Source organism: Choloepus didactylus, chromosome 13 (genome assembly GCF_015220235.1).
Source record: "Choloepus didactylus isolate mChoDid1 chromosome 13, mChoDid1.pri, whole genome shotgun sequence".
Taxonomy (NCBI): Eukaryota; Metazoa; Chordata; class Mammalia; order Pilosa; family Megalonychidae; genus Choloepus; species Choloepus didactylus.
Genome location: NC_051319.1, coordinates 15985033 through 16001147, shown reverse-complemented (window position 1 = coordinate 16001147; position 16115 = coordinate 15985033). Strand labels below are relative to the sequence as shown.

Genomic DNA, 16115 nt, shown 5'->3' with positions numbered 1-16115 from the left:
GACAGCAAAAAATCACGAACCATGCCAGGAAACACGGAGACGAATCCCAGTCAAAGGAAAAAACTAACACCTGAACTGAGATTCAGGAATTGAAAAAACTCATTGAAGATGTTCAAACAAATCTAAATCAAATCAACGAGATGAAAGAAAATGTGACAAAAGACATGAAGGATATATAGACGACACTGGGTGACCATAAGAAAGAATTCATAAATTTGAAAAAAGAAGTGACAGAACTTATGGGAATGAAAGGCACAATAGAAGAGGTGAAAAACACAATGGAGACATACAACAGCAGACATGGAGAGGCAGAATAAAGGATTACTGAACTAGAAAATCTGAAATCCTACACACGAAAGAACAGATAACAAAAAAGATTGGGAAAATATGGGCAGGGTCTCAGAGAACTGAATGACAACATGAAGCATACAAATATATGTGTTGTAAGTGTCCCAGAAGGAGAAGAGAAAAGGGGCAGAAAGAATAATAGAGGAAATAATCAATGAAAATTTCCCAACTCTTATGAAAGACATAAAATTACACGTCCAGGAAGCACAGCATACCCCAAACAGAATTGATCAAAATAGACCTAGTCCAAGACACTTACTAATCAGCTTGTCAAACATAAAAAGACAAAGAGAATTCTGAAAGCAGCAAGACAAAAGTAATCCATCATATACAAGGGAAGTGCGATAAGACTAAGTGTAGATCTCTCAGCACAAACCATGGAGGCAAGTAGGCAGTGGTATGATATATTCAAGATACTAAAAGAGGAAAACTGCCAACCAAGAATCCTATATCCAGCGAAACTGTTCTTCCAAAATGAGGGAGAGTTTAAAATATTTACAGATAAACAGACACTGAGAGAGTTCATGAACAGGAGACCTCCTCTACAAGAAATACTGAAGGGGGTGCTACAGACAGATAGGGAAAGACAGGAAAGTGAGGTTAGGAGAGAAGTAGAAATGAAGCTATCAAGAGATAGAAAAAAAGAAATGAAATGAAATAAAGCTTCAGTGGCTGAGAGATTTCAAATGGAGTCAAGAGGTCTCTCTGATGGACATTCTTACACACTATATAGACAACACTTTGTAGGTTTTAATGTATTGAAATAGCTAGAAGTAAATACCTGAAACTACCAAACTCTAAACCAGTAGCCTTGACTCTTGAAGACGATTGTGTAACAATGTAGATCACAAGGGGTGACTCTGATTGTGAAAACCTTGTGGATGGTACTCCCTTTATCCAGTGTATGGATGGATGAGTAGATAAATGGGAACAAAAACTAAAAGAAAAACAGGGTGGATGGGGGGGATGGTTTGGGTGTTCTTTTTTATTTTTATTTTTTATTCTTATTCTGGTATAAGGAAAATGTCCAAAAATAGATTGGGGTGATGAATACACAACTATATGATGGTACTGTGAACTGCTGATTGTACACCATGGGTGACTGCATGGTATGTGAATATATCTCAATAAAACTTAATTTAAAAAAAAAAAAAGAAAAAGCGTAGAGATCAGGCATTTGAAGCTGAAGGAGTATAGACTGTTCAAGAGGATTGATTGTACAGATCCAGAAATGGATAGCACAATACTGTGTGGTAGTAGCACAATATGGTAAGTACACTCAACAAAGATGACTGTGAGTACAGTTGAAAAAGGAAGGTTAGGGGTATGTATGACACTAGAAGGAAAGACAGAAGATAAAGACTGGGACTATATAACTTAGTGAAACCTAGAGTAGTCAATGATTCTGATTAAATGTTCTTGTTTTTACATGAGGGAGAAGAAATGAATGTCAACTTTGCAAGGTGTTGAAAATGGGATGGTATTAGGGAAAAAATACTATCAATGCAAACTAGAGACTATAGTCAACAGTAACACTGTAATATGCTTTCAATAATTGTAACAAAGGCAATATACCACAGCTAAATGTCTCTAAGGGGAGGATATTACAGTAACACTGTAATATGCTTTCATTAATTGTAACAAAGGCAATATACCAAAGCTAAATGTCTCTAAGGGGAGGGGTATAGGATTCTTGACACTGGTGGTGTTGTCTGGCCTTTTTATTGTATTTTATTTTTTATCATATTTTTATTGTAGAATATAACACATATACATAGAAGTGATGACTTCCCACATGAAATTTAACAAGTAGTGAGAGAACAAATTTCAAAGAATATTACAGGTTACAGTTCCACAGTTTCAGTTATTGCCTTATTGTGAAATATATACAAAAAAGATAATATCTTTCAAAGTATGCTTTAACAAGTATTTTATTTTTATTTTTTCTTTTATTTTTTGATAGTCATCTTTTTTTTTCTTTTTTGTCTTCCTCTTTCTTTGCAGAAGAAATGAAAATGTCCTCTATATATAGACTGTTGTGGTAAATGCATAACTATATTGAATATAGCAGGAATGGTGTTTTAAAACTTCAACTTCTGTGTAAGACCAAAGAAAGAGATGTTTATTTGGTGCAAATTCTGTATTTTCTATAGCACACCATATAATTTAATGTGTATGGTCAGTTTATTCAAACACCATAATTACATGGAACTTAGACTAGGGAATGAGATCTGGTTGGTTTATGCAGGTTAAGTGTGAACCCTGATACATCCCAGAATAATTTGGGTAGAGAATAAAAATGTATTTGTAAAGCCCCCCCATAGGGGCTGGTGGAAAATGAGGAAATATTAAACTTCCCACCTGGGAAATTACTGATATTCTCACAAGCACTGCGGGCTAACAATTTAGAAGGCTCAGCCTCAATGTTGGGGCTTGCCCTTATGAAACTTGTTACTGCAAAGGAGAGTCTAAGCCTACTTATAATTGTGCATAAGAGTCAACCCCATAGAATCTCTTTTTTTGCTCAGATGTGGCCTCTCTCTCTAAGCCAACTCTGCAGGTAAACTCACTGCCATCCCCCACTACATGGGACATGACTCCCAGGGGTGTATATCTCCCTGGCAACATGGGACATGAATCCCAGGGATGAACCTGGACTTGGCACTGAGGGATTGAGAAAGCCTTCTTGGACCAAAAGAGGGAAGAGAAATGAAACAAAATAAAGTTTCAGTGGCTGAGAGATTTGAAATGACGTTGAGAGGACATTCTGAAGGTTATTCTTATGTGTTATATAGATACCCCTTTGTAGTTTTTAATGTATTGGAATAGCTAGAAGGAAACAACTGAAACTGTTGAACTGCAACCCAGTAAGTAGCCTTGATTCTTGAATTTGATTATTTAACTATATAGCTTACACTGTGTGACTGTGTGATTGTGAAAACTTCGTGGCTTATACTCCCTTTATCCAGTGTATTGATAGATGAGTAGAAAAATGGGGACAAAAAGTAAGTGAAGAAGAGAGAGGGATGGGTGGATGGGATGTTTCGGGTGTTCTTTCTTACTTTAATTTTTATTCTTTTTTTCTTTTTTTGCAGTAATGAAAATGTTCAAAAATTAATTGTGATGAATGCACAACTATAAAAAAATACTATATAATGGTACTGTGAACAACTGGTTGCACACTTTGGATGACTGTATGGTTTGTGAATATGTATCAATAAAATTGAATTAAAACTTTTCACGCAAAGGACTTTATCAAGAAAATGATAAGACAACCTACAGAATGGGAGAAAATGTTTGCAAACTATGTATCTTAAAAGGTTTTATATTCAAAACATACAAAGAACTCCTATAACTCAGCAACAAAAAAATAAACACCCCCAAAAATGAGTCAATGATTTGACTAGACATTTCCCCAAAGATTTTCAAATGGCAAAAAAGCATATGAAAAGATGCTTAATATCATTAGCCATTAGAGAAATGCAAATTAAAACTACAATGATACTACTTCACATCCACTGGTTTGGCTATTATTTAAAAAACTGAAAACAACAACTGTTGATGAGGAGCAGAGAAACAGGAACTTTTGAACATTATTGGTAGCAACAGAAAATTGTGCAGCCCCTGTGGAAAACAGTTTGGTGGTTCCCCAGAAAGTTAAACATGAATACCACATTACCTAGCAATTTAACTCTTAAGTATATACCCAAAAAAAGTGAAGTCAGGGACTTGGACAGGTATTTGTACACAAATGTTCATGACAGCATTATTCACAATAGCCAAAAGGTAGAAGCAATCCTAGTGTCCACCAACAGATGAATGGATAAATAAAATTTGGTATATGCATACAATAGAGTATTATTAGGCCATTAAAAAAAGTGAAGTGCTAGTATATGCTACAACATGGATGAACCCTGAAGACACCATATTAAGTAAAATCAGTCAGATACAAAAGGACAAATATTTTATGATTTCTCTAATATGAAATACTAAGCGCATTCACAGATACAGAGAGCAGAACAGTGGTTAACAGGTGGGGAAAGGTGGAGAATGTGGAGTTATTGTTAAATGAACATGAGTTTTGGTTTGGGATGATGAAAACAGTCTGGAAATATATAGTGGTGAAAGTTACACAGTATAGTCAAGGAACTGTCCTCTTAAAATGGTTAAAATGATTTTTATGTTATAGACATTTTATAGCAATTAAAAATAATTAAATTTTTAAAAAGAAGTCAAGCTGACCTGAGCTCTTATCCCAGCCCCATCACTTACTAGCTATGTGACCTTGGGCAAGTTACTTAATCCATGAGCCTCAATTTCCTCATCCTTATCCTTATATTGTCCTTATGTTATCCTTATAAATGGGGAAAACAACAACAACAACAACAACAAAAAAAAAAACAGATGCTTTCCTGGCACACATTAGGAGCTAAATAAAAGTTACTACTAGAACCCGATACCCAGATTCCTGACCCAGGGGTCTTGACCCAACATAATGCCACCTCCTAACAACTCTCCAGAGGCCCCAGAGTCAAAATCCTATCTATGTTTTGTTCACCAGTGAAGGGACAGGTATTGGGGAAAGAGAGAAACAAAACAGTGGCTTTACAATTCATAGAGTCAGATACTAGAATACAGGTCACCAGGGGCAAGAATCAGGTAGAGAATGGGGAATTATGCTCAATTGTTACAGAGTTTCTGTTTGGAGTGACAGAAAAGTTTTGGTAATAGATGATGGTTACAGTAGCACAACATTGTGAATGTATTTAACACCATGGAATTGTGTTGTTATATATGTTACCAGAATAGGTCCATACAACACAAAAAGGGAGCCCTAATATAAACAATGGACTATAGTTAACAATATATAATAAGTGTTCCATCAACTGTAACAAAGGTATCATACTAACACAAATGTGAGTAATAGGGAAAAAACGGGGTGGGGGCAGGAGTATGGATACTCTATACTTTCTGCATGATTTTTCTGTAACTCTACAACTGTTCTAATAAAAAAAATAATGAAAGAAAAAGTGACGATGCAGATAAGTGAGTATCTGCATAAATGACTATGCAGATTATCTGGGAGTATTTCATTGTGTCTCTCAACACTGAACCAAACACACCAGCCATAAATAATCAGCCAAAAAAAAAAAAAAAAAAAATGTTAAGCAATTTTCAAAGTGATATACCCCATGCATATCTTTAATATCTGATATGAGGCAGAATCAGCAGCCAGAAGCTATAAATAACATCCCAGCCACTTAAGCATATGAAATGATGGTGCAACATCAACGTGTTGGGCAGGATCTGGTGATACGGGAGAAATAAGGACAGGCCGGCCTGACTGGACCACTCATGACAAGCCAGCAGTAATGAAACGACTAAACACATATTTATGTGAAGACCCAGCTGTGGAATTAACCAATCAGCTAAGGGTGGTACTTTCAGGCATAGGCTTAGCAATAAACCGAAAATCGACAAGTTGAAGAAGACAATCCAATAGGTAGCAAGAACTCTCAAGAGGTTGACAATCTACAAATATCCGGTATGGAAAAGTCTTCGGACACATTCATACATGAAGTGGACACATTGATATATTTACATTCCTCTACAAAGAATAGTGTACTTAAGTTCAAGTAAAAGTGCAAATGTGTTGAAATTACTTGGGGATTCTAAGCAGCAAGTCATGCAAAGTGAACATTATTAGGGCTTTTGTACCCAACAGGAAAAAGATATACAAACAGCCCAAGATCCATGGCAGGACAGTGGTACTACTGAATGTTTGCTAAAACCTGTTAAAGGTAACACAACCACATATCCAAAAGGAATATGACTTTTCATCCTTTTTGTTAAGCCACTGACTGTTGTAGATGCTGATGGGGAAGGGCAGAGGGAACTAGATGAACATTTTCATGCTGGACCCATGCAATCAGCTGTTTCTGGGCAAGTATATGCCCAAAACTCAAATCGTAAGATGTACTCAGAATCCTTGAGTCAGGGTCAGGAATCTGCATTTTAATAAGCTCCTTAGATGGTTACTATGATTAGGGAAGTTTCAGGATCATTATGTTATTCAGTAAGCTAATTATTCTTTTACTTACTCTTTCTACGTAGGACTAAGAATCTTCCCTCTTTTGGTAAATGCTGTGAAGCCCCATGGAAACATATCCCATCAAAAGAGCATAATAATTCATAGAATATTTTTTGCATGCTTAAATAACATTTCAGTTATGATCATTACCAATTCTACATATTATTTAATTTATAGCATGTTATCTTTATCTGATTATATAGAGTATAAAATTTCTGCTACATTATTCTGTAATTGTCTTATTAAAACGTGGTAGAGTAAAACTGTTACCTTAGGAGAATACAACATGTGTAACCAGGATCTTAATACTCATAGGGATAATTCAAATAGGATCCTTGTAAAATTTTTATATTTTTATGATGACAGCTGCAAATTTCTTCTAGACAATGCAGTAACTTGCATAGTTTTAAAGGTTTAGAAAGCTAAATAATCAGAATTACAACAATTTTTCTAGGCTGATCTTAGAAAACTTCCTTGTGGGCAGTTAAGAAGACATCAAAATTCAGTAAGCATGACAGTGTGTCACTGAAATACTTCAGTTGGAAAAAGCCTTTTTTTGTTTTTTAAGGCTAGAATAAGATTGTCACTTTATTGGGGATACAGCTATACTGCAGACATTTTAAATAGGAATATAAAAATAAATCATTAATACAGCAATATGCCTTGAAAAGTGCTTTTCTGTTATCTCAAAGGTTTCTAGGAACTAGAGAATTAAGTAAAACCTGAAGTTTATAAATTTACAATCCATGCTACAACTCTCCCTATAAAAAACAAATGACATGCCTCAAACTCAAAAAAAAATTAGGAACCCCATCCTCCACTATAAAAGCCATATTAAGAATGTTAGTGAAGAAAACAAGGTTATTTACTTGTCAGTTTTCCCAATCTGTGCAAGGCAAAGCCTCTTCTTCATCCTCTGACTCAGGGGACGCTTCTTTAATTCTTCGAAGAGCTTCATGAATGCTCCGTGTTAGAGGGTCTGTATCAGGCAGAAGTGTGAAGGATTCTCTCAGAACTTCTTTCTGTACCTTCTTCAATTTCACCCCTTTTCTTATCTGTGCCAAGATATTATTACTATCATCTTCATCAGGAAAAGGAGGCCGAGTTCGCTGTTCAACCTTTTTCAGATGAAAACTACCACGCTTCAAGGAAGCTAGCACCTCATCCATGGGTGAGCTCACTGTGAAAAATGAAACAGAAAAATTACAGTTAGGATTGCACTTGAAGACAAACTCTCCCCATGCAAGCTTGGAAATTACTCCCTGTTCTTATTGTCTTTCTTTCTTTTTTTTTTTTTTTTTAAATTTTTTACTGGGCACTTTATAAAATTATAAAATTTCCAATTACTGCTAAGGATAAGACAATAAAATTTTGAAATTAACTTAATACATTATTTCAAAGTAAAATTTCTCCACTTTAATCACCAGACAAACTAAGAATTTGGGTCACTTTTACACTGTGAAGAAATTTCACAAGAATATGATTTCAAGTATCCTCTAAACTCAAAGACAATTTAGTCACTGGAATTCTATTTTCTTTTTAATCAGCTTTATTGAGGCATGACATATAATAAACTGCACATATTACTCCCTACTCTTCTTTGCCTCTTTAAACAAAGAGAAAGTCCATAAATATCTGACCAAATGTTATATGGTCCTGCCAATGTCTTTCCAGTGTGACCGTCCTGACCAGATGGATTACTCTTTCCAATGTACTTTACTTGTTTCCCAGGTATGAAATCAGAATTTTTTTCCTACTACAAAAGGAGCTGCCACTCTGCATCAAGGGATCAAGTATAATTGCAGAAAATACATGTTTTTTAAAAATGCCTAACAGCTCAAGAAGGCACACAATTATGTCATTTGTCAGGGTGAGTTGGTAAGAATTCTCCTCCGTTATGACCTTAAAAACCTGTCTTTTTGCCATCAAATAATGTTCCAAAATAAAATAATGTTTTAAGCTTCGTAAGGTCCTATGAAATATAAAGTCCTTTGATAATGTCTCTTTTTATACAATAGATGAGCACAAAAATATCTTTTTAAACTTACCTCTCCTCCTTTGCAAACCTTCAGCAGTCTTCTTGAGCTTTTTCCTGGCACTCACCAGCTGGCTGCTATCAAAGAGGTGTGCTGAGGGGGCGCTCGCCGACTTCGGGATCCTCTTCTCATTCTCATCCATTCTAGGCAGACCTTTCTCCAGTGTCTCTGGGATGCTGTCCTTAGCAAGAGGCAGAGGTGGTGGCGGTGGGGGAGGGGGAGGTGGTGGGGGAGGGGGAGGTGGTGTTGGAGGAAGAGGTGGTGGGAGTGGATCTGTGGTAACAGAACCTGGTTCACGGTCATTATTAGTCAAAAGTGGAAGAGATACAGTGGGAGGCAGTTCAGAGGTAACACCACTGAGAGGTAATGAAGTGGCCTCAAGTTGTGCCAATGAAGTATCTTCAAGTTGTGCAAAGCTCTGGGGTTCTGTTGTCTGTGATGACCCAAGCTTGCTGCTTCCTTCCTCTGCCTCTTCGATTTTTTCTTTTACCTGCAGTGCTCCTGATAAAGAGTCGCAATGATCCTCACAGGGCACTGGACTTGCTATACTTTTTCTTCTTGCATGAGCCAGCCGCAATCTGGTTGATTTAAGTATGACTTGACCAGGGTACCTCTAACAAAATCAGAAGGTTTTTTTAAGGCCTCGTCCCCTCTTATCCAGTAAGAAGTGTTCAAAATTACACAATTAAAAACAGAGCTTTAATGAACTGCTGATTTAAATGGAAAAAAAATGTAAATTTCAAAACTTAAACTACAAACATACCTAGCTTTCTGCATACCAGTAGCATAAAAAACCATTATTGGCTTCTTTAATGTATTTTCAAATGCTTACAGATACCCTGAGGCCTCCACGCTGTAAGGAAGCCCAATTAACCATGTTGAGAGCTCTCCATGGTGCGAGAAAGATAACCAGTCCACAGCCATTCCAGCCCCAGCCTTACATATAATCCCGGCCGAGGCCTGAAACACCATGGGGCACAGTGAAGCCAACCCAGCTATGACCCATCCAAATTCCTGACCTACAGCATCATGAGACATATTAATAATAATAAATTGTTGTTTTAAGCCTCTAAAAAAAATGCTTACAGATGAAAAATTCTAAATACTCTTATAAAAAGGTTATTTGGCATTAAATCAAAAAAAGCTCTGATAACTATACATCAATTTTATGATAGAAGAAGAGGGAATAAAATTTTCTGTCTCATTTTATATCTTTTATAACAGTGATACCTAGCTTTAATACTGTTTGGTGGACAGCTTTTACTTAACACAAGGCTTATCTAGTCTTAGAACCTCTCTGTAGGTTTTTTTTTTTTTTTAACTCTACCACTAAGAAAACTTGATCATAACCTGACTTCACCTATAAAGTGATCCCTCAGTCCAAAGTACAGCTAGAGCATTTTAATAACTAGAACTGTACGGCTTAAGTGCAGTTCCAAATAGATCTTTGGATGCTGTGAAATCAGTGTCCAGAATCATGGGTTAGCCTGGCAAGAGAACTGCTGAAGCATTTTTCATATATACGTTGATCTATCTCTCACTCTGCCACTGCTTGTTGTCATCAAGCACCACAGGCTGATGTAAGTGGAAATGAGACTTGAGTTAGATAGCTGTGGATCAATTACTTTTAAAAACTCAAGAGGAATCCAGGCTTCTCAGAGCCCCTGATTATTCCTCTTCTATTACTGAAGCTGTAGGCCAAGGTCACAAGAATATTCATTCTTAAAACAGCCAAAGGAAAGGAAGCCATGCAATCAAAACAATTTTTTTAAAAAAGGATTTCCATAATTATACTATTTGACAGATAAAAAAGGGGAAAAACAAGTTTTCCTCATACACAGAAATCCTATAATAGGAGTGTTTGTGTGTGTAGTTCTGTTTTAAGAGCCTTGAAAAATAATAAATTGACCATGCTTTTAGTACCTGTTTAAATGTTCGAAGTCTATCCAGTGTTTTCTGCCTTTCTTGGCTAACCCAGGCACTTTTTCTTTCTTCTTCTTCATGTAATTTTTCTCTCTTCTGGTAAAAAATTAATAATAATTCCATTACAATATGCCCCTTCATTTTTATCATTAATAGAGGAAAAAGATGAGCATTCTCCCAATACAATTCATTCAATGACATGTTTTGCAGCTTGAAACAGTATCTGGTTTTAATAAAAATCATTTTAAAATTCACACTATCATGCTGACAAAAATATTTGACTTTTTCTGCACTGACTCTCAATTAAAGATGTTAGCCTGTAAAGTAAAATGAAATCTTCTCTGAACTTAAAAATGTTTAACTTTGGCATTCTGGTTTATAAAATTTGAGTACAAAATACTTGTAGCTTCTATCATTCTGTGAATTCAAATAGTAGACCTTGAAAACAAATCAGCAACCACTTGGTCAGTGATTTAGATATTACATATTTACTCCAACTAATATAACCAGCAATTTGAAAAAATATGCTTTCAGCATAGTTGGCAGTTATCTGCAGAAATTTTATATTTTTCCCATATTGCTGAATCACCTGAAAGCTGTCTAAAAAAAAAAAAAAATCACATTTGGCAGAATAAATACTAGTTAAATGAATGAACAAGCTTTCTAGATAGCTACTGTGGTTTGAATTGTGTTCCCTACTCCCAGACATACTGAAGTCCTAACCGCCAGTACCTGTGAATGTAACATTTATTTGGAAACAGGGTCATTGTAGATGGAGTTAGTTAAGTTAAAATGAGTTCATACAGGAGTAGAATAGGCCCTTAATCAAATATGACTGTTATTAGTGGAGATGAGACACAGAAAGATAGAAAGTGAAGGCCATGTGACAGTGGAGACAGAGACTGAAATGCTGTAGCCACAGGCCAAGGAACACCAAGGATTGCCAGCAAACCACCAGAAGCTAGCATGTAGCAGGAAGGACTATCCCCTACAGGTTTCAGAGGAAGCATGGTCCTGACAACACGTGGTTTCAGACTTCTAGGCTCTAGAACTGAAAGACAATAAATTTCTTGTCTTGTTGTTTAAGCCACAAGTTTGTGATCATTTGTTACAGCAGCCCTATTAAACTGATACAATAGATAAACGGGTTAGGACTTTATTTTTCTCTGTGTGAAAAATCAGAGATACCTCCCATAAGACCAGATAATTTTACATGGAAATGAGGGTGGCCTCTGGTGTGTATTTCACTTGTCTCTCTTCCTTACTTACAATGCCCTTTTCAAATTCAATCCTCCACTATTCTCTTATTCTATCACTTCTCTTCTCCTTCCCATCAACTTTTCCCTGAAAGATATAATTTCAGATGAGAGTTACTGTTATATGTACCTTAATGATTATATCAAACACTAAGAAAAGAAGAGAATAAAGCGGTCTCCTACTTTCTGATTCCTTAAAAATGTGAGGGGGAGGATAAGGGGTACCTGAGGATGAGAGGAAATTGAAAAATAAAGACATGATGGCCCAATTATTTTAAATAAAATGTTATTTGATAAAATACTTGTATTATGCGTAAGGACACAAATTTCAGCAGATAGTAACAATTCAAAATGACTGTCAGTCGGATCCTGAAATAAATTAGCATGTTTCCAAGGTAATAGAGAGGCATATGGTAGGAAATATATCAATAAAAATGGAAAACATTTCCATGGCAATGATATTATCATTCTCAGGCCTTTTAAGTGAAGTACTATTGGAAAAATGATTAAATTGAATGCTCATAAATTATAGCAGGGGAACTTCTAATTAAAGATGATGGAGTAAAAGGCAGTTTTGAGACTTTTCTTCTTCCTTGAAATCCGTTGAAAGCATGAATAATGAAAATTAGAGAAGAAAATGCCATCTTCAAATAAAACAAGAAAATGATACCAACTCCAAGTCACAAATTATGACAAACACAATAACGTTTTGACCAATATGAGGAAGGGTCCTAAAAGCCACCTTCAGACCTCTGATATAAGACATAATTCTCTAAAAAATAAGTATCACAACACTGAAAACCCTACCCATTTTGATCAGTGATAAAAACAGGGCACATGGGCATGTCATAGGAGAAGATGAGAATCTTCCTATAATATCTGATTCCAACCACATGTACCAGTTACTAACTGAGTTCTCCAGAGAAAACAGAATAGGATATATGTGTATGTACGTACGTACAGCATACATGGACATCATTGGTATTCTTTAAACAGAAAACATAACTGATGGCCAGAAAAAATTATTCAAAAGTATTATGAAAGAGATCTTCTCTGAAATAAAGGAGGACCTGAATCCTCTAATCGAATGGGTATAACCAGATTCAGGAAAACACTATGCAGAATGATCATCTGGTAAAGTTACTAGACTTTAAGGATAAAGAAAGATGCTTATGGGTGTTCAGGAAGAGAAATCAAATTTCTTATGGGGTAGGGAGGCTGGACTCAGACCTTTCCACTGCAACATTTGATGACAAGAGTGTGGCAATGTCTCCAAAATTTTGATGGAGAGGAAGTATGATCCAACCAAATTTTCCTTTAAGTATAAAGGAAAGTCATTACCCCAAAAGGCCAAAAATCCAAAAAATACAGCAATCATGAAACTTCCCTGGTAAGTGATTAAAATTTATACACAGTTATCAAGATAGTCATTTAGGGGAAAAACCTATCTTGCTTAGGTAATAGACTAATTTAGGAAACACTTAGTAAAAGGCAGGAAAACTAAGATAGTCATGATAAGGAAAAGGCTGCTAAAGATGAATTTCATTCTTTCATAAAACATTTACTAACAATTTATCAAACCAGGCACTATATTAAGAAAAAAGTAGAGACGTCTAAGTGGAGGTAGGGAAGAGGTAGGCATGATAAATGGATGTGTAAGCATTTACAAAGATAAATGCTACAGGGTACATACAAAGTGCTGTCAAGCACCAAAGGAAAAACCTGACCCTGGGGAAGGGGGAGGTGGTAAGAAAGATGAATTTATGCTTTCTATCTCCGCCAATATCTAGTGGATGGTAGGACCATTAACCCAGATTGGAAACGCAAGGAGAAAGAGGTTTGAGGTGGGGGGGCAGGTGGACAGTGAGGTATTAAGACACACCTAAGCTGGATTTGTGGCTAGAAGGAATGATACACACTATCTTCAAAACATCAGGCTTAATCCATAAATAAATAGGTTTCTTGAGAAATTTTGCAGCCAGACACTACAGGGAGTTAAACTGAGAGCACTGTCAAGGATGAAAGTGGAATTCTTGGCAGGAGGATGAAGAGTGGTTGTTCTAGTTTGCTAATGCTGCCAGAATGCAAAACACCAGGAATGGACTGGCTTTTATAAAGGGGGGTTATTTGGTTACAAAGTTACAGTCTTAAGGCCATAAAGTATCCAAGGTAAGGCATCAACAATCAGGTACCTTCACTGAAGGATGGCCAGTAGTGTCCAGAAAACCTGTTAGCTGGGAAGGCACATGGCCAGTGTCTGCTCCAAGTTCTGGTTTCAAAATGGCTGTCTCCCAGGATGTTGCTCTCTAGGCTTTAGCTCCTCAAAAATGTCACTCTTAGTTGTTCTTGGGCATTTGTCCTCTCTTAGCTTCTCCAAAGCAAAAGTCTGCTTTGAAAGGCCATCCCCAAAATGTCTCTGTAAGCTGAAGCTCCTCTCCCAGTTCCAGTGTATTCTTCAAAGTGTCCCTCTTCACTGTAGCAGTGTGCTCCTTCTGTCTGATCTTATATAGTGCTCCAGTAATTTAATTCAGACCCACCCTGAATGGGCGGGCCAATACCTCCATGGAAATTATCCAATCAGAGCCATCACCCACAGTTGGGTGGGGCACATTCCATGGAAACACTCAAAGAATTACAATCTAATCAACACTGAAAGGTCTGCCCACACAAGATTACATCAAAGATAATGGCGTTTGGGGTACATAATACATTCAAACTGGCAGAGTGGTCATGGGGTTTTTAAAAGTATGGCAAAGGATGGGCAACTGATCTTCAGTTGCTGAGTAGGGAAGGACTTGAAGAGTGCCACTAAAGCCAATCTGTTCCCTAAAGGGATGTAACAATTACAGTGGAGATCAGTTCCACTTTCTGTCTCTTGGTGAGGTGGTTTGAATCATTTGGAAGTAGATTAGCTCCTTGGATTTATGGCAAGGGGAGCAAGGAATTATAAGTGAGTAAAGGTGAACATTTTCCTACCTCTCTTATAGAGTTCAGGAAGATCTTTTGCCTCTAGAGTTCTCTATGAGAAGGTTTTAACAGTTCTCAAAGATCATTTATTAGTAGGTCACAAGTCAGGGATTTCTCGGTAATAGTCCTAGACACCAGAAGACTTGTTATATAATCGTAAAGGCTTCCAGATGGGAAAACAAAAAAGATATGATCTGAGTGCTACATTAAAAACAGATACAAAGGTCCCAAGTGGATTCTCTCCTTTAGGAAACAGAGCTCAGAATGTCTCAAGGACATAGCAAGGCAAGAACACATCCCACCTCCTCACCAACACCCCATGCTCACTTCAGTTCAACATAGCTGGAATGTACAACCCTCCAGCTGAGTCAGCACAAGGAAAAACTTCATGTGTACATCTGGTAATCATCTGGAACTGGGAGTGAGCTTGCACCTTCCTGCATCCGGATACATGCCCCAGATGTCCAAAGGGACAAAGAGCCTCTCCCAAGACCTGTACAGTAGCACTGATTCCAGGGGTGAATGGATTTTTCTATACTTAGAGGCAATATTTCATCTAATGGATATGAGTGCTCAGTCTTGAGGAAAAACCAGTAGGTTTAGATGCCTCGTTTGAGTTTTCAAAACGTGAATTTGTATCTCTAAATTTAACGTTTAACAGCTGGATATGGAGTTAGGTGACAAATGAACTGATCTAATCATCTTGCTAGTCTGAAGCTGGTACAAAGTTAAATCTTACTATGTTCCTAAAGATCAAAGATGGAGACAGAAGGTGAAAGGTTCAGACTCTTGACATGAACTGATAAGTGAGCAAAGCCAATAACAGACAGGCCTAAGTTGGAATACCAAATCCCCCTATACCTGGAATACCTTGGGAAAGTCACTTAATAACTATAAAATGAAAAAAATTACCTGGGAGTGGTGTGGGAACAGTTACGTGAACACAAGGGGTGCTAGTTATCCACGTGAGTTCATTATGTGAAAATTCTTCAAATTATACACTTTGATTAGTGTATTTTTCTGTGTGTAAAATACACTAATACACTTTCATTATACTTTAATAAAAATTTTTCATAAAAAAGTTTTGCCTTAAGAAAATGAGCAGCAATTGGGCATAGCATATATCAGAGCACAGAGGAAGCCATATGAACACAATAATGTAAAAAGTTCTGATTACAGTTTCCAAAAATGACAGCTTAAAAATGTTCTGCGTTTTCTTGAAATGAAACCCACAAGTTGTAAGTGTGCATAAATAAAACAAGAATGCATTTTTTAAATGGTGAAAATCAACTTGTTTCCTGACCACCATTTCCTTCTCTTTTCCAATTTGTCTCTCTGAATTAATAAAAAAACAGTATTACTTGGCAAATCTTTTAGTTTCATTAACTAAAAATCATTTTTGTAGCGTGTTTACTATGGCATATTAAAATAAACTTCCTTAGAATTATTTACAAATTTAATTTGCATGGATTTCCAGTGGAAAATGTTGAAACA

General features: G+C 36.5%; 1 protein-coding gene across 1 annotated transcript in view; it reads right to left on the bottom strand.

Annotated features, from left to right (window-relative positions):
* Positions 1-16115, bottom strand: part of JMY (junction mediating and regulatory protein, p53 cofactor) — a 169093-nt gene that overhangs the window by 7391 nt on the left and 145587 nt on the right. The window contains exons 8-10 of the mRNA XM_037801231.1: positions 10399-10494; positions 8488-9088; positions 7309-7619 (exon numbers count right to left, since the gene is read on the bottom strand). Coding sequence (XP_037657159.1) covers positions 7312-7619; positions 8488-9088; positions 10399-10494 — 1005 coding nt within the window. The 3' untranslated portion in view covers positions 7309-7311. The remainder of the gene's footprint in view (positions 1-7308; positions 7620-8487; positions 9089-10398; positions 10495-16115) is intronic.